This window comes from Chiloscyllium plagiosum, unplaced genomic scaffold (genome assembly GCF_037043375.1).
Source record: "Chiloscyllium plagiosum isolate Xiang-an unplaced genomic scaffold, Cpla_swu_hap1 HiC_scaffold_47, whole genome shotgun sequence".
In the NCBI taxonomy this organism is placed as follows: domain Eukaryota; kingdom Metazoa; phylum Chordata; class Chondrichthyes; order Orectolobiformes; family Hemiscylliidae; genus Chiloscyllium; species Chiloscyllium plagiosum.
In genome coordinates this window covers 23,513,893-23,533,752 of record NW_028270185.1, presented here as the reverse complement: position 1 = coordinate 23,533,752, position 19,860 = coordinate 23,513,893, and the positions used below count along the sequence as shown (strand labels likewise).

The 19,860-nt window shown below is 42.7% G+C and overlaps 1 protein-coding gene across 1 annotated transcript in view; it reads left to right on the top strand.

The window, feature by feature from the left end:
• The first annotated feature begins 2,676 nt into the window (after positions 1-2,676).
• The window catches only part of LOC122542921 (uncharacterized), a 36,673-nt gene continuing 19,489 nt past the window's right edge, over positions 2,677-19,860 (top strand). Inside the window, exon 1 of the mRNA XM_043681065.2 lies at positions 2,677-2,759. Within this exon, the coding sequence (XP_043537000.2) occupies positions 2,717-2,759 (43 nt within the window). The 5' untranslated portion in view covers positions 2,677-2,716. The remainder of the gene's footprint in view (positions 2,760-19,860) is intronic.

Genomic DNA, 19,860 nt, shown 5'->3' with positions numbered 1-19,860 from the left:
CCTGTACTCAATACTCTGACCAATAAAGGAAAGCATACCAAATGCCTTCTTTCTTTGCATCTCCCTGTGATGGAAATTTCAAAACATAATGTTCCATTTTTAATGTTTTCAATGCTGTTCACTCAGAGAGTATCTTCCATCTTAGGCTTTTTCACAGTTGTACTGTAACATTTCAAACCTGGCTCCATTAGGTGCCCAGCCACACTGTTCTTCACAATTCCTCCATTTCAATTTTTGAAACCAATGCAACTTTTGAAACCCTACCTGGACTACATTAACATTTTTCAAATAAAATTACTGATTGAAATTGACTTGATCTTTTCTGCCTGATTTCCAATCCAATTTACTTAGAAGTCTCTGAAGCCTAGTTGCCAATATTAACTTTCATTCATTACAATGTTTTCAAATTCACTGCTCTCAGCCTCCAAAATAATCATCTAATTGCATCGTAAAGATGCCTGCATAGTGCCAATAAAACATTAATTAACATTGCCAGGAAGTACCAAACTCCTGGGTCATTTGGGGGCATGGTGGCTCAGTGGGTAGCACTGCTGCCTCACAGTACCAGGGACCCTGGTTCAATTCCAGCCTCAGGCGACTGTCTGTGTGGAGTTTGCACATTCTCCCCGTGTGGAGTTTGCACATTCTCCCCGTGTCTGCATGGGTTTGGTCCAGTTTCCTCCCACAGTCCAAAGATGTGCAGATCATGTGAATTGGCCACACTAAGTTGCCCATTGTGCTAGTCAGAGATAATTGGGTCTGGGCGGGTTACTCTTCAGAGGGTTGATGTGGACTTGTTGGGTAGAAGGACTTGTTTCCACACTGTAGGAAGTCAAGTATATGCATTTATTTAACTTCAGAGTATGTTCACTTCATTTGATGTCTCTTTTGGAGGATGAAGAACCAATTCTCTCATGCTGATGTCACTGCAATCATGCAGATGTAACAACAATTAATCTATACACCCAGGCATTTGTTGCCAACCAACCAGCACCTTGCTGAATGCTTGGCCTTATAATTATGCAACTGTTCCTTCTGCACAACATCCTTGTATACTCCATGGTAACCATCCTCCTTGATTCTTCATCCACACAACTCCTGATTATCAAACCACTTAGTCTCACCAAAACCACAGTAGAGAGAGAGACTCCAAGTTAATAATTTGACTGGCACCTCCAGTAGAGGCTAGATTAGAGTGGTGCTGGAAAAGCACAGCAGTTCAGGTAGCATCCGAGGAGCAGTAAAATCAACGTTTCGGGCAAAAGCCCTTCATCAGGAATACAGGCAGAGAGCCTGAAGGGTGGAGAGATAAGTGAGAGAAGGGTGGGGATGGGGAGAAAGTAGCATAGAGTACAATAGGTGAGTGCGGGAGGGGATGAAGGTGATAGTTGGAAATGAAGATAGGCAGGTGGGACAAGTCATGGGAACAGTGCTAAGCTGGAAGTTTGGAACTGGGGTGAGGTGGGGAAGGGGAAATGAGGAAACTGTTGAAGTCCACATTGATGCCCTGGGGTTGAAGTGTTCCGAGGCGGAAGATGAGGCGTTCTTCCTCCAGGCGCCTGGTGGTGAGGGAGCGGCGGTGAAGGAGGCCCAGGACCTCCATGTCCTCAGCAGAGTGGGAGGGGAAGTTGAAATGTTGGGCCATAGGCAGTGTGGTTGATTGGTGTTGGGCCACAGGGAGGTGTGGTTGATTGGTGGTCTACCTCCAGCAGACTTCCAAAAAATGAACTGTCTTTGATGCGGGTTATGAATACTGATGTTTGTTTTTTGTGAAAGATTACATACTTAAGTGTATTGAATGTGCTTTTGTGTGTGTTTTCAGAATGTTTTTATAAATGTGTTATGAATGTCTGATGTCTTTTCTAGGGTGGGGGATATTAAGACTAAGGCGCATACTTTTACAGTGAGAGCAGAAGGATTTTGTAATAGAACTTTTTTTCTTTCAGCACGGCTCCCGAGGTCTGCTTCTGTTGGATAGCAGGTAAGTTGTCAAGGGTATAATGACATCAGGTAGTGGGTAGAGGGGCATGGATTGGTATGGAAAGGATAAGGGCCCATCATTGAGGGGCACAGAGGTATATTGGGCTGGGTGGAGACATGAGTTAGCATGGATAGACAATGGGTAGTTGGTGTTGAGATGAGGAGTGCTGGTGAAGGTAAGCATCTTAAACAGATCACTTTGGCAGGTAACAGCCTTCAGGTGCCTTCAGTTTGTATCTGGAGGTGGTGCTATCCTGCCACTGCCCTCCTGGAATGAACATGGGCCATCAGGTCACTATCTCTCACGGGGAAATGAAGCATCGAGCTGGGATATTTCCCAACATGAGCCCCCCCCCCCTTCCCCCCCCCACCTCTAAAATGAAAATTCGACTCGGTATCTCTCTCCAAGATGCTTTTTGACATGATGAGAATTCCCTGTGCTTTTATTTTAGCAAACTATCAATGATGCTTAATACTTGATTGGTGCTTGATTCCTTGATTGGTGTTTATGTAAGGCGCTGAGAGAAACAAGCTCTCTCATCCTCTGTTGTTCTCTTCTACCAGGGCCTGTGCATCAGCAATGTCACTAAAAATCCTTCTTTACTGTTCCAATTGGGTACATCTGATTATGACATCAGGACAAATTGCTCCCACCCCCACTGCACTTGCCTGGAATTGGCAGAATCTGTCAGTACTGGCTGGAGGATCACAGAGCTGGTGACAGCAATGCGTTAGAATGTGTTCTCGAGGGATTCATCAAGGATACCTGAAGAAATATGGTAAGGTTGTAAAACATGTCTTACTTATTTTTTCACAATGAGGAGACACAGCACCAGATTATAACAGACTCAATAACCTAGGGAAATTGACAAGCTTAAACAATGACGTACTGGACGAGTCATGACGATCAAATATTTTTAAACTGCCTTTTTAATCGTGGGAAATTATAGTATGGAAGAAATCTATGTGGCTCATCATGAATGTACTAATTTTTCAACGAGAACTTTACTCCAATCCATATCCCAATTTTTTTTCCCAATATTCTTTTAAAATCTTCCCCTTCAAATCCCTTTCCAATTCCTTTTCAGATGATCTTACAATCTCTCCCTCAATAATCCTCTAATGGTAAAATATTTCAAGCTTTAACCCCTCAGTGTAAAACACTCATCTTTTTCATTTATCCTTGTAGTCAACTTCCTCAGTCTTTATTTATGTTCAGAATCACCACACATTTTACCTTTATTATCCTTGGATGCACATTTGATGGACATTTGAATACATTAATCATGATATTTTTCAACATTAATGTTGTGATTGCTGTGTGCATGTTTTTCGGATTGAAACCATTGACAGTAGCTAGAAAGGTGAATGGTGTCTGTTACAGGGAGTAGAGCAGTAGTCTCAAAAAATGGGAGAAAAAAGTACAAGTATTAGAGGAAAATGCAACACATCAGAATTCAGTGAATAATAGGTTGAAAATGTATGCATCCAAAATTATTAAAGTTTAAAATTATTCAGGTCCTTTGAGCACCTTCAATAATATAAATCTTCTGACATTTATATTACTGAAAGATATATACTTTATGATGCCTATAAAAATCATTAAGAGAAATTTGGTATGATTCCTTGCCCTTGATCCTAACCAGTTTGATACCTTCTTACTTAATATCAGTTTATAAACAGAGGGACAGTGAAAATACAGCAAGGGGCTAGTTAATTAATTCATGATAGATTAGAGTGGTGTGGAAAAGCACAGCAGGTCAGGCAGCATCCGAGGAGCAGGAAAATCGATGTTTCGGGCAAAAGCTTTTCATCAGGAAAGAGGCTGGGAGCCTCTCTCCACCCCAGAGGAGAGAGCAGAAAGATTTTAAAAAGTCATGCAATGCAATTTTTTTTTACCCAGAGACTGGTTGGTGTATGGAATGAACTTCCAGAGGAAGTGGTGGATGCGGGTACAGTTACAACATGTAAAAAAATTTAGATATGTATATGAAAAAGAAATATTTGAAGAGATATGGGCCAAGTTTAGTATGGGATTATAGTCGACATGGACTTGTTGGACCAAAGGGTCTGTTTCCATGCTCTATGACTTTATGTCTGCATGGTTCTCTAATGAGCATTATGACTTACTGTCAGTCACCTGCACTTCCTCATACCATTTAGTTAATTTTCATTTGAGCGTTATAGATTAGATTCCCTACAGTGTGGAAACAGGCCCTTCGGCCCAACCAGTCTACACCGACCCTTCGAAAAGCAACCCTTCCAGACCCATTTCCCTCTGACTAATGCACCTCACCTGCACCTCTTTGGATTGTGGGAGGAAACCAGAGCACCCGGAGGAAACCCACACAGAGAATGTGCAAACTCCACACAGACAGTCACCCAAGGCTGGAATCGAACCTGGGACCCTGGTGCTGTGAGGCAGCAGTGCTAACCACTGAGCCACCGTGCCGCCCTGAAGCTGCTTTCACTTCCTCATGTAGCATCCCAGACCAGAGCTCACTGAACAACAAACTTTTCCTCACATTGCCTCTCACCGATCATTTTCAATCAACATTCAATCACATGAATTAGGAGCTGAAGAAGACCATTCAGCACTTCAAACCTGCTCTGTTATTCAATAATGTCATACACCGTTTATATTCCATTTGCTCCATATCAATTGATTTCCTTTAACAAGAATCTATTTAGCTCTGCCTTAAAAATCTTCAATGAACCTCTCTCCACCGCCTTCTGAGAGGGGTCCATAGCTATACAATCATTTAAGAGGAAGTATTTCCTTTTATCTTTGTCCTGAAGAGGGTTATTTGAGCCTTCAACTGTTGAAAACAGTTCTCTTCACTGTATCCTTTCTTGATCTGACACACCTCGATGAAGTCTTCTCTTCACCTTCCCATATTTAGGGAGGAAACCTCTAGCGTCTCTGATTTCTCCGCATTACTGAAGACCCACATCCCTGCAACTTTCCACTTTACCTATACTGCACTCTCTTTAGGGACTTGCTAGCATCTCTGACATGTAGTTGTTTATTCCACCTTAGGCCCAAGCAGTATTTTAGAGGGGCTTAGCAAAGCCATTTTGCTTCTGTGCTCTACACATTTATTAATAAAGCCCAGAAGATCACATTTGTTAGCCCTGCTGCCTCATAGCACCAGAGACTTGGGTTCTATTCCAGCCATAAGAGACTGTCTGCATGGAATTTGCATGTTCTCCATGTGTCTGAGTGGGATCCCCCCCCCCCCCCAACCCGGGTGCTCCGGCTTCCTCCCACAGTCCAAAGGTGTGCAACTTAGGTGCATTGCCCATGCTAAATTACCCTGCAGTGTTCAGAAATGTACAGGCAAGGTGGATTAATCATGACAATCACAGGGCGAGTTGGGACTGGTTGGGCTGGTCTTTGGAGGATCAGTACAGACTTGTTGAGCCGAATAATTTTTCTGCATTGTAGAGCTTCTGCGATTCTATGATTTTTTAAACAGCTTGCAGACATCGCTCAATAATCCCAGATCTTCAAGCCACTCAGTGTGAAGTTGAAATGATTAATAGACAAATTTAAAATGTCAAAGCGCTTCCTTTCATACTAATAATTTCCGTGATACTTCAGTAGCAGCTTTCAGTGATAGCTCTTGACAGCCCACTCCTTTCTAACCCCCACCACTTTCAACTGTGCGTTCCAGAGTAGAGACATATCAGACTCAAAATGTTAACTTTATTTCTCTTTCCACAGATGGTGCTAGACCTACTAAGTTTCTCCAGCGCTTTCTGTTTTTATTGACCTAAACGGATGATTTATTATGTCACTGTTTATGGGATCTTTCTATCTACAAATCGGCTGCTGTGTTTCTTATTTTACTGAAGATCATTACATTTCGAAAGAACTTAATTGGCTGTGAAGTGTTTTTTATTCAGAGATTGTGAAAGAGGCTGTAAAAATGCATGTGTTTCCATTTATTGTGGGTAATGTCAGCCTTAAATATCTGATCACATTATGAATGAGATGGAGTAATTTAATGCATCTGAGAAAATGATGTTAACAGGTTTCCCGCGCACTTTATTCAAACTGCAGATGAAGTCAGACGCAGTGAGGGGATGGGATCTCAGAACATACTGTCCTATGCAAACCCGTGGAGAGCAATCAGCTTGTGAATGAGGGAGAAAAGCCAGGGAGGAAATGAATTCTGTTCCAGATTAAACAGCTCCAATCAAACATTACGGCATCCTGCTTTCAGGATTCTGCCCACATGGGGCCCTGAGTGCATTAGAGATTAATGCTGCAAAAAGCTGATTACTTCCTAATCCAGCAAGTATTATAGCCCATAAACATAACTTAATCAGTCTTTAATCTATCACTGCTTTCTCTCTCTCTCTCTCTCTCTCTCCATAGCTTTGAAGTATTATTAATTCACAGTGGATCATAATCTAATGCATGATTTTAATATGAATATGAAAGAGGGTTCAGAATGCATTTCAGAATGGGGATTATTTGAGACAGGACGATTAGGTAGCCATCAGAATGTTGCTCAATTAGGATAGTGGAAAGAGTAATGATAATGGGTGTGTGATTCTACAGGTTTATTTCATTAAATAGAAATCATTTGTAATACCATTATTTTAAAAGCTGAGTTTGCTTTTAGTCCAAATAAATTGATAATCTCAAGTTAAAAATAGTAATCTTTTAAAAAAGAGAGACTTTGTTTTGATTCCTTCATGAGATATGGGTATCGTTGGTTGGATCAGCATTTATAGCTCATTTCTAACTGCCCTAGAGAACTCAGTCACGAGCTGCCAAGTGGAACCACTGCAGTCTGTTTGCCCAGGTAAACCCTCAGTGCATTTTGAGAGGATTTTGGCTCAGTGACACTAAAGGAACAGCATTTTAATTCCAAATCAGGATGATAAATAGCTTGCAGAGGAGCTTTTGCTTGTGATTTTCCCATGTATGTGCTGCTCCTCACTGTCTCAATGGAACTGGTTGTGAGCTTGGAAAGTGCTGTCTGAAGAGCCTGGGAGAAATTGTGTAGTGCATCCTGTGGATGGTAGACATTGCTACTACTGTTGGTGGATGTTTGTGTCGATCAAGCAGGTTGTTTTTTCTTGGATGGTGTCAAGCTTTGTGAGTGTTGTAGAAATAACATTCATTCAGGTAAGTGGGTAACATTCCAGCACACACATAACTCATGTGGATCTATAGCCATTTACAGGATATCCCAAACATTTTGCAGCCAATGAAATAGTCTCAAGTGTACTCATTACTTTAAAGTAGGAAACACAGCAGCTGAATGTGCACAGTAGGATTCCATTAACAGCAATGTTGTAAGAACCAGACAATCTTTTTTTGACATTGGTTGAAGAATAATTATGTCTCCAACAGTAGAGTGAACCCTCGTACTCCCACACAAGTCTGAGATTAGAATTGTAGTAATGTCCAAGTGGATGTAACTGGAATTCATACTTCAAACTGAAACTGTGTTGAGGTGACTGGCTCAGTTGCTATCACTAAGAGGAACACTTGGGGAATCTGCTGAGAGTTAACACATTGGATGGATTCAGTTGTGTTAAAACTTCCCCCCTTCCCACTGCTAGGATGGTCTTTAGGATTGGTGAGATCAGGGGCAAGCTCTTTCACTGATGAATAATGGTCATCATTCGATTCTTAATTGGATTCAAATTCTACAAACTGCTGTGGTGGGATATGAACTCGGGTTCCTGGAACATTAGCTGGATCACTGGATTACCAAACTAGTGGTAGTACCAGTAGGCCATCACCTCCCCCTATCTAAAAGTGCAGTTCACCAAGTGCCACTTAACATTTTCTTGTAACCCTGCACATTATTCCTTGACAGATGATTATCCAATAATCATCGGAAAGTACCAATTAATTGAAAGGCGTTGAGAAACGTATCAGCCATGATCGAACAGCAGAGCAGATTTAATGGGCTGATTGATCTAATTCTACTCTGATATCTTATAGTCTTAATCCTGCCTCCATTGCACTCTCAGCTGATGCATTTTAAACTCGAACCACTTGCTGCATGCAAACAGTTTTCCACGTGCAGCCATTGCTTTTTGACCTTAAGTCTGTCCTGGTGTAGATACAATGAGCTGACTGCTTTTATCTGTGCCATAGCTTTGGTATGGATCAATGTGATCTCTGTTTCTCAATTCTTCCACCAATGTGTGGTCTTTCCTTCTGCAGAGCCCTCAGGATTTTGAACGCTGTGGTAATTGGATGCAAAGTCTGGACGTTTTCAGGCAATGAAAACATTTTGGAAGTGTTAATCTGTGAATGATTAAAGTAAAACATTTGCATGGATTAAGGGAAAGAGCAGAGGAAATGATTAGTAACCTCTGACATGATGCCAACTGGCGTCCTTTCTTATGCTGCTTATCTCTGATTCACTGATGGCATCTAACTAGGGATGGCAGTAATGTCAACCTGACCTTCTCATAAATTGTAAGAGAATCTCTTAACAATTAAGAGATTTGGCTTAAGATTGTGAGGTTTTTTTAAAAAAAACATAGTTCAATATTCATTGAAAGCTGGTTTATAAATGGTGCATTTAATTGAACTGGTTTAATTCAATTTAAGTGGTTTATTTAATTACTAACAATTAATTACAAACATACATCCGAATATATGAGTCAGGAACATGAACCTACTGTGCCCATTGATAGGACTGTGTTTACTCTCCTATTCATCCCCTCCCTGACATCCTTTGTCAATCAAGAAACTATTCGATTCGGCCTTAAACCAACTGATGCAGTTGAAGATGCTGTGCTCAAAGACATGCTTAAAAAAAGTCCTGTTTACTGGGTATGGTCATGGTTCCACCCGCCACGCAGAGACCCCAAGCTGCATTCGCTTCTCAGTGAACTCAGACGTCAAGCTAGGAAGGAAGGCAAGAGAATTCTTCATCATATTAACGAATCGATCATAAATCAATCGAAAACTGTATGAATGGTCGATATATCTCGTAGGTTTGAGGATTTGGCTAATACAGTTATTTTAAATGTGTTTGTGAGCACATGTTTTGGTTATTGATGTCCTGACACATGTGCACATGTTCCTGAGTGTCAGCAAGTTCATCCTTAGACATATCATAATTAACTTGAACTGTGTGTTGATTATAAACAAATTTCTCTGTTTTATTGTCAGTTGTAAATTTTATATTAGATTAGATTACATTACAGCGTGGAAACAGGCCCTTCAGCCCAACAAGTCCACACTGACCCGCCGAAGCGCAACCCACCCATACCCCTACATTTACCCCTTACCTAACACTACGGGCAATTTAGCATGGCCAATTCACCTGACCTGCACATCTTTGGACTGTGGGAGGAAACCGGAGCACCCAGAGGAAACCCACGCAGACACAGGGAGAATGTGCAAACTCCACACAGACAGTGTGAGGCGGGAATTGAACCCGGGTCTCTGGCACTGTGAGGCAGCAGTGCTAACCACTGTGCCACCGTGCCACCCACAAAGCTTTTGTGAAGCTTTGCTTGTTCTCAATATTTATGTGCCATTAACATTGATTTTTGAAGTGATGTGTGATTCTCTGCCTTGTTTTTGAATGTATTTTCTATTATCTGTCCATCAATTCAAATTCCTAGCCTTCCCACAAGCTGACTGTGTGGAGTTTGCACGTTCTCCCCGTGTCTGCGTGGGTTTCCTCCGGGTGCTCCGGTTTCCTCCCACAGTCCAAAGATGTGCAGGTCAGGTGAATTGGCCATGCTAAATTGCCCGTAGTGTTGGGTAAGGGGTAAATGTAGGGGTATGGGTGGGTTGCGCTTCGGCGGTTCGGTGTGGATTTGTTGGGCTGAAGGGCCTGTTTCCACACTGTAATGTAATCTAATCTATGAGACTTGTGCTTCCCATGATTTCTGGCAGGACCTCTGTCTCACTGGTTCTGAATGGGCAACTGGAGGTATTCGTGACAGGAGTACTGACCAAGGCCCAAGCCCGATCGAGGAGTCTCAACATTGATCCTGAGCCATCTGAGCCTGAAATGGCAAGGGCTGGGGACCATACGCAACTCATGCCTGGGAACCAAAATGCTCTGCCAGGCCCCACTTTTCTTGCCAACTCTCATGCATGCCGAAGGTCAGATACAATCTGGAAATAATTGCTATCAAGAATCCCAAAATTACAGAGCCCAATTATGAGTAAGGCTCAAGTTTGGTTTGAAATTGTAATTTTGTAGTTAAAACGGTCTGAGTTCACATAGGAAAGCCGAGTTGGCATTGAAGTCATTACCTTCTTAGTCGATATGTTACTCTGCCCCAACTCACGGAGACATCAGAGAAACATGATGCTTGGCTCACTGCCCCAGAATTGTACGTCGGGCCTTCAGTAGAGTTACCAAATTTCCTGGATTCTCCAGGAATCAAATATAAATTTCTTCTTTACTCTGAGTCAAAAGATTATGGCTTTTATTTCCACTCCAGGAGTGCTACATATACATCAATCAAATTTAGTAAATGTGCTGCATTGAGGGACTTTTTAACAAATTCACTCATGGGATGGGCAAGCATTTATTGCTCATGTCTAAGTACCCTTGAGAGCATGATGATGAGTTGCCTCCTTGAGCCACTGCTGTCGATGTGCAGTAGGTAGAATTACAGTGTTGCTAGGGAGGAAATTACAGGCATTTGTCCCAATGACAATGAAGGAATAGAGATATATTTCTAAGCCAGAGTAGTGAGAGGCTTGAAGGGGAACTTCTAGGTGGCGTTGTTGCCATGTATCTGCTGCCTTTGTCTTTCTAGGTGGTAGCAGTTGTGGATTTGAAAGGCACTGTCTAAGGATCTTTGGTGAATTTTAGCTCCCTTAAGTAGAACAGGGAATTTTCCTGATGTCCTGGGCAACGTTTATTCCTCAAACATCATCAGAAAAACAAACTAACTGCTGATTATCATATTGCTGTTTTGTAAGAATTTGTATTTCTATATGACAGCAGTGAGTACACTTCAAAATGACATTAATGGGTGTAAAACACTTTGAGACTTTCCAAGATGTGAAAGCTGTTCTTGAAAGGAAAGTCTTTTTCTGTTGGACACTAATATGAGCAATCAGGGAATTACCAACAGACTATTAGAAAATAGTGTGTTTTATTTGCACACTTTTAAAAATTAGTCTTGAAGTAATTGGTGTTTTGGATAAATGCTTTTTGACTGGACATAGTTTTTACAGATGGAAAGACATGTGACAAATTCTCCAGAGATATGACAGCTGGAGCTGACAACATATATCTTTATTCATGAAACGGAAATTGTTCCAAGAGGAGGAATTGGCATTTAGGTCCCACATTAAAACTGGTCATGTGAAGTTCCGGAGATGGAAGTGGAAAGGCAGAGAAGTTTATGGAAAGAATTCCAGAGTGGGATCTCTGCTGCCAAAGGCAAAACTTTGGTCATCATCTTTAGGGGAGGAAGGAAGTAGAATTCAATCCAACGCACAGAATAAGTGCAATAAAGTCTTGTACTTATTCTTCAAAGAGAGACAATTGTAAATATTTTCAATCAACGTATCCAGATATGTATGACACGCATCTGGAGCAAATGAGACCTGAATCCACGGCTTCTTGTTTAGAGGTAGGGACACTACACATAGTGAAAGCCTGTGCAAACAGTGTTACTGTATAGTCAGTCGTATCACTGAGCAATATACAGAAAAGGTTCTGTAATTGGGCATGAGCTAATTCACATCAAGTACAACACTGTTTACAAAAGATCAAGCTACTTCTCAAATAGGAAGTGGTGAATGCAGCTTAAAGTTGAAATCAGGTGAAGGCTTATTCAAGAATTCACTTTGAGTTTATTCTGAAAGCTGCTTCTAAAACCATGTACTGTGGCTGCCTCACTTTCAAAAACTACCTTGTAAAGTGAACGAGGCAGTTCTCCTTTTGTGGCCTTAGCCAGCCTCGTGCATTCTCTTCATCAATCCCTCTCCCTCTCCACTTCCCCTGCTTCCTTCAGTGTTCTCCTTAAAATTGATACTTCACCAAACTCTGCCAGCCTTCCTCATGAAAATTACCTTGGTTTGGAAACCACGTTTCTCCTGAGCTTTGTCTGGAAGTTAATTGCAGGTTGATTCTTTTTCAGTGCTGGGGATGCATATGCTCAAACAAATGGTAGATATTGAATATTAACTGGGGGCTCAAAGGGAAACAACCCTTCTAAAAATGGTTTTGACCTGTGTTGAAGTCAAAAGGATTGTGGCTGCAAAAGCTACGGGGTGGAGATTTGCTTGTCCCTTGGTTGTCCACCCATTATCAACTCATTGATCCACCCGTTATCAACTCATTGAAAGTTCCAGAATGGAACCTCAGTCGTAAGTATTAAGTGAATGTTCCTTGGAACCTACTGGAAAATATTTGCATGAATTGGTGTCCTCAGAAGCCAAGCAAGATACAATTCAATGTAAAATCATGAGGGGCATTGATAGGATAAATAGATAAAGTCTCTTCCCTGGGGTGGGGGAGTCCAGAGCTAGAGAGCAAAGGTTTAGGGTGAGAGGGGAAAGATATAGAAGAGACCTAAGAAGCAACTTTTTCACGCAGAGGGTGGCATGTGTATGGAATGAGCTGCCAGAGGAAGTGATGGAGGTTGGTACAATTGCAACATTTAAAAGGCATCTGGATGGGTACATGAATAAGAAGGGTTTGGAGGGATATGGGCCGGGTGCTAGCAAGTAGGATGAGATTGAGTTGGGATATCTAGTCGGCATGGATGAGTTGGACCGAAGGGTCTGTTTCCGTGCTGTACATCTCCATGACTCTATGACTCTATGACCTGTGATGTTATGATTTTGGAGTTTTAAGTGAACTGGCCAGTTATATCTCATTGATTTTTTTTCTTTTCATTTATTCCTTGACTGTGTCTATTTGACTATCTGAAGACAATTTTAACTGTTCCACTGAAACATGGCTTTGTTTTGGAGTTTTGCTGTGGGCTGACTGAGTGACCCTCTAGGCAAAAGTGAGGACTGCAGATGCTGGAAACCAGAGTTTAGATTAGAGTGGTGCTGGAAAAGCACAGCAGATCAGGCAGCATCTGAGGAGCAAGAAAATCGATGTTTCGGGCAAAAACCCTTCATCAGGAATAGAGGCAGGGAGCCTCCAGGATGGAGAGATAAATGGGGGGTGGGGGGGTGGGGCTGGGGAGAAGGTAGCAAGGAGAACAATAGGTGAATTTGGGTGGGGATGGAGCAAGGAGTACAATAGGTGAATAGGGGTGGGGATGGAGCAAGGAGTACGATAGGTGAATTGGGGTGGGGATGGAGAAAGGAGTACAATAGGTGAATTGGAGTGGGGATGGAGAAAGGAGTACAATAGGTGAATTGGAGTGGGGATGGAGAAAGGAGTACAATAGGTGAATTGGGGTGGGGATGGAGAAAGGAGTACAATAGGTGAATAGGGGTGTGGATGGAGAAAGGAGTACAATAGGTGAATAGGGGTGGAGATGGAGAAAGGAGTACAATAGGTGAATTGGGGTGGGGATAGAGCAAGGAGTACAATAGGTGAATTGGAGTGGGGATGGAGCAAGGAGTACAATAGGTGAATTGGGGTGGGGATGGAGCAAGGAGTACGATAGGTGAATTGGGGTGGGGATGGAGAAAGGAATACAATAGGTGAATTGGAGTGGGGATGGAGAAAGGAGTACAATAGGTGAATGGGGTGGGGATGGAGAAAGGAGTACAATAGGTGAATAGGGGTGGGGAACATCCTGAGTGAGGCTATGCAATTGCCTGCACTCAAATGGTGTTCCACAAGCTCAATCAGACCAGTAAGGGTGTTCACTTTCATCGGGATACATTACAATCCATATGCTCCACGTGTCGCATTTTCCAATGATAAAGCCAGTTGTAGCACCTGTTGGAAGTCCATTTGGACTAGCAGGAATTTTTGCATGGTTACATTAGGAACTTCACAAACCAGTATCTCTCATTAAGGAATAAACCAAATTCACAGGCAGTTGTCTTAACCCAGTCAAAAACCCTGATATGGATTCCCCTGGTTCTCAAACTGCCAAGTAAAAGCGAGAATGTCTCAGAATTTAAGGAGGCTTGGGGTCACGATATTCCTTAATTTTGTCAGTCAGTTCTTAATGATTTTAGATTAGATTACTTACAGTGTGGAAACAGGCCCTTCGGCCCAACAAGTCCACACTGACCCGCCGAAGCGCAACCCACCCATATCCCTACATTTACCCCTTACCTAACACTACAGGCAATTTAGCATGGCCAATTCACCTGACCTGCACATCTTTGGACTGTGGGAGGAAACCGGAGCACCCGGAGGAAACCCATGCAGACACGAGGAGAATGTGCAAACTCCACACAGTCAGTCGCCTGAGGCGGGAGTTTCTGGGAAGGTTGGACTTGGAATGACAGAAAGAGTTGTAGTTGCACAAGCTGTCAGGAAGATTATTCATTTTCTGTCTGCCACCATGTCAGCCTGGAAAAAATACATTCTTTCCACATAGTGGGCAGGGGGCAATTAATTCAAGCTTCCCAATCAAAGGCAAGCCAGGAGAAAATGCTTACCCCCAACTCAAAAGCGACTATTGTGAGTAAGTTTCTTCAGGATCATGCTTTATTCTTGGTGCAGGTTAAATAACTCCACAGGGGTCAGTATCACATCACCAAACCACGCTTTATTTACACATTAACAGTTCTTGATTAAAGTGCTGCCTCACAAAGAATCAGGCACCAGAGTAACATTCGACCTTTTTACTTAAGTCAGGGCTTGACAGACACAATCAGGGAACCCATGTTCTATGAAGTCCAGTTGGCCAACCTCATTGCAATCTCTATATTATAGTCTCTGTCTCTGTCACGTTCTCCCCATGTCTGCACGGGTTTCCTCCGGATGCTCCGGTTTCTTCCCACAGTCCAAAGATGTGCAGCTTAGGTGAATTGGCTGTGCTAAATTGCCCATAGTGTTCAGGGATGTGTAGGCTAGGTGCATTAGTCAGGGGAAATATTAAGTGATAGGGTAGGGGGATGTGTCTGGCTGGGTTACTCTTCGGAGGGTCAGTGTTGACTTATTGGGCCAAAGGGCCTGTTTCCACACTGTAGGGATGCTATGATAAATTCTTGGAATGATGCTCTTCTGCCCATCATATCTGCACTGGTCATGAAGCACCTCTCTAGGAGAACGTGAAGACTGCAGATGCTGGAGATCAGAGTCAAAAAGTGTGGTGCTCATTCATTCCTGATGAAGAGCTTATGCTCGAAACGTCAACTTCCTGCTCCTTGGAAGCACCTATCTAGTCTAGTCCCACTTTCCAGCACTTGGTCTGTAGCCCAAAGCATTTCAGGTGATCATCAAAATATTTCTTAAATGTTGTAATGGTTCCCATCTCTACTACCCTTTAAGGCATTTTCATTTATGAATTTTCTTTGTGGGAATCCGGACAGCTGTCATTTACCACATGTGTGTGACCTAATGTGCAAACTCCCATAGTACACACTTTGGGATGGTGCCAGAATCTTCAGCTCTTTTAAAAGACAAATTAATGGAAACCATCATTGGGATGACTGACCTGAACAGTGTTAAAAATCACACAACACCAAGTTATAGCCCAACAGGTTTATTTGGAAACACTAGCTTTCTGAGCGCTGCTTCTTCAGGTGGTTGCGGAGTATAAAATCATTCGACACAGAATTTATAGCAAAGGTTTACAGTGTGATGTAATTGAAATCATATATTGAAAAAGACCAGGATTGTTTGTTAAGTCTCGCATCTTTTAGAATGAACATGTTAGTTTCAGTTCTTTCATAAGCAAATCGCATAACTTTTTTCAAATTACATTCTCAAGTGAACTTTAACAATTTGTGTCATGTCGGCCCAAACGGTGCACTTAAGATGTTAGCTGCCCCGTATGAGACTTTTGCTATAAATTCTGGGTCTTACAATCTTATATTCAACAACCACCTGATGAAGAAGCGTCGCTCCGAAAGCTAGTGCTTCCAAATCAACCTGTTGCACTATAACCTGGTGCTGTGTGATTTTTAACTTTGTACACCCCAGTCCAACACAGGCTCCTCCACATCATGGCCTGAACAGTGCATTTCTCATGGCACAATGTGCTGGGGTGCATGGAAGATGTGGTCAGTGGGAATTGTGGTGATGTCAGAACATAACACCAGAGCTAGGAGCAGAACTAGACAATTCAACCCTTCGACCTTGCTCTGCTTTTATGATCATGGCTGATCTCATCCCAGCCTCAACTCCACCTTCCACACCACACTCGATAACTGTTCAACCTATTACTAATTAAAAATCTGTCTTTGCCTCCTTAAAATTCTTCACTGTCCAGCATCCACCAGACTTTGGGGCAGTGGATTACAAAGATTCATGACTCTTAACTGAAGTAATTTCTCCATATCTCTGTTTCCATAGAATCATAGAATCCCTACAGCACAGAAGCCAGTGCAGCCCACCAAGTCTACACCGACCCTCCAAACAGCATCCCACCCAGACCCACCCTCCTACCATATCCCCATAATTCCCATGGCTAATCTATCTAGCCTGTGCATCCCCAGACACTATGGGCAATTGACCATGGCCAATCTGTCTAAACTGCACATCGTTGGACTGTGGGAGGAAACTGGAGAACCCAAGGAAACCCATGTAAATGCAGGGAGAACGTGCAAACTCCACACTAACAGTCACTGAAGGATGGAATCGAACCTGAGTTCCTGGCATTGTGAGGCAGCAATGCTAACCACTAAGCCACTGTGGCGCCCCTTATCCTAAAACTATGACCTAACATTCTTGATTGCCCCATCCATTCTACGTCTAGTTTGTCAATCCCCTGTACACCTCAATTTGATTGTTTAAACTTCTAAACGCCAAAGAATATTGGCCTAAACTGCTCAATCTCTCTTCATAAGACAAACCCCTCCTTTCTGGAATCAATCTAGAGAACCTTCTCTGAACTGCCTCTAGTTCAGCAACATGGCAATCCGAAGGCATTTTACATGTATGTGAGGAATAAGAGAATGATCAAAGAAAGAGTAGGGCTGATCAGGGATAGTATAGGGAACTTGTGTATAGAGTTTAAGGATGTAGGGGAAGCCCTAAATGAGTTTTTTGCTTCTGTCTTTACTAAAGAAAAGGACCTTGTAGTGAATGAAACCATTGAGGAGCAGGTAAGCATGCTAGAACGGATAGAGATTGAGGAAGCTGATGTGCTGAAAATTTTGACAAACATTAAGATTGACGAGTTGCCAGGGCCAGACCAGATTTGTCCTTTGCTGGTTTGGGAAGCAAGAAATGTGATTGTTTCGCCGCTTGCGAAGATCTTTGCATCCTCGCTCTCCACCGGAGTCATACCTGAGGACTGGAGGGAGGCAAATGTAATTCCTCTCTTCAAGAAAGGAAATAGGGAAATCCACGGCAATTACAGACCAGTCAGTCTCACATCTGTCACCTGCAAGGTGTTAGAAAGGATTCTGAGGGATAGGATTTATGACCATCTGGAAGAGCATGGCTTGATTAAATGCAGTCAGCACGGCTTTGTGAGGGGCAGGTCATGTCTCACAAATCTTATTGAGTTCTTTGAGGATGTTACTAGACAAGTTGATGAGGGTCGAGCGGTGGATGTGGTGTATGTGGACTTCAGCAAGGCATTTGATAAGGTTCCCCATGGTAGGCTCGTTCAGAAGGTCAGGAGGAATGGGCTACAGGGAAATTTAGCTGTCTGGATACAGAATTGGCTGGTCGACAGAAGACAGCAAGTAGTAGTGGAAGGAAAGTATTCTGCCTGGAAGTCAGTGGTGAGTGGTGTTCCACAGGGGTCTGTCCTTGGGCCTCTACTCTTTGTAATTTTTATTAATGACTTGGATGAGGAGATTGAAGGATGGGTTAGCAAGTTTGCAGATGACACAAAGTTTGGAGGTGTCATTGACAGTACAGAGGACTGTTGTAGGCTGCAGCGTGACATTGACAGGATGCAGAGATGGGCTGAGACGTGGCAGATGGAGTTCAACCTGGATAAATGCAAAGTGATGCATTTTGGAAGGTTGAACTTGAAAGTTGAGTAGAGGATTAAAGACAGGATTCTTGGTAGTGTGGAGGAACAGCAAGATCTTGGTGTGCAGGTACATAGATCCCTTAAAATTGCCACCCAAGTGGACAGGGTTGTTAAGAAAGCATATGGTGTTTTGGCTTTCATTAACGGGGGATTGAGTTTAAGAGCCGTGAGATCTTGTTGCAGCTCTATAAAACTTTGGTTAGACCGCACTTGGAATACTGTGTCCAGTTCTGGTCGCCCTATTATAGGAAAGACGTGGATGCTTTGGAGAGGGTTCAGAGGAGGTTTACCAGGTTGCTTCCTGGAATGGAAGGCTTATCTTACGATGAGAAGTTGACTGAGCTCAGACTTTTTCATTGGAAAAAAGGAAGAGAGGGGACCTAATTGAGGTGTAAAAGATAATGAGAGGCATAGATAGAGTTGATAGCCAGAGGCTTTTTCCCAGGGCTGAAATTGTTAACACGAGGGCTCATAGTTTTAAGCTGTTTGGTGGAAAGTATAGAGGGGATGTCAGAGGCGGGTTCTTTACGCAGAGAATTGTGAGAGCATGGAATGCATTGCCAGCAGCTGTTGTGGAAGCAAGGTCATTGGGGATATTTAAGAGATTGCTGGACATGCATATGGTCACAGAAATTTGAGGGTTGTACATGAGGTTTACCTGACATGAGGATCAATGGTCGACACAACATCATGGGCTGAAGGGCCTGTTCTGTGCTGTACTGTTCTATGTTCTATGTTCTATGTTCTCTATCTCTCCTCTCTTAAGGTGACTAACATTGTACTCCAGGTCTTGTCCCACTAATGTCTTGTATAGTTGCTGCAGTACTTTCATATTTTTAAACTCTATTCCTTTAGTAATAAATGCCAACTTTCCATTTGCCTTCATTATTAGCTGTAGTATCTGCATTTTGCGATTCATGCTTGAGGTCACCCAGACTCTTTAAGCTCTCTGGACTTTCTCCCTATTTTGATAATACGTTGCCTTTCTATTCATCTGACAAAAATGGATAGCCTCACACTTACCCACATTAAACTTCATTTACCAAACTTTGGCCCATCCACTAAACCTTTTCATGTCCATTTGTAAGTTTCTTAGTCCAACTTACTTTTCTACTTATTTTTGTGTCACCTGCAAAGTTACATATTGCACTTTCTATCCCCACATCCAATTCATTCAATTAGATCGTAAAGAGTTGGGGCCCTTGTGCGTTTTGTGCATATAAATGGTTGGAAGACATTCCTGGTGTCGGTAATTTGATTTTTCATTCACTTTAAAACTGTAATGGAGCTTTTCCTTCAGACAGGGGACAAAAGAAAGTCCTACAAGCAAGATTGTGCTGTTCGCCATCTGTGCTGTATGTCACAGTCTGAACAGGGAATTGTATGTTGAGTGGGAAGCTGCATTTCCAGCGAGGTTGAGAAGCTGAAGGAGCATCTGTGCAAGTCCAGCTACGGCCCAGTTTCTAACATGTGCCAGCTTGCCATAGAGCAAGGGAGGGGAGGCCACAGCAGGTAGACAGAGAAGGCAAGATCTGACATACTTGGAAACCACAGAGCACCACTGACTGTCCATTACATCAAAATCTGACATGTTGGCTAGGAAGAGCACATGCTGTTTTGTGGAAGGACACTCGATGCAAGTGCCCTTGAAGATCACAGTGGCTTGGAATTGTTTCATCATAGGGCATCACCTATGTGAGTGACAAAACCAAATGCAGATCACCACATCAAGGTAGTCACAGATGCCACATTTGGTGGGGTACATGAGTTTATTTCATTTAGTGAGGGTTTTTGAAGGTTCACGGTGTCAGAGGTTGCACACAGCTGGCCATTAAA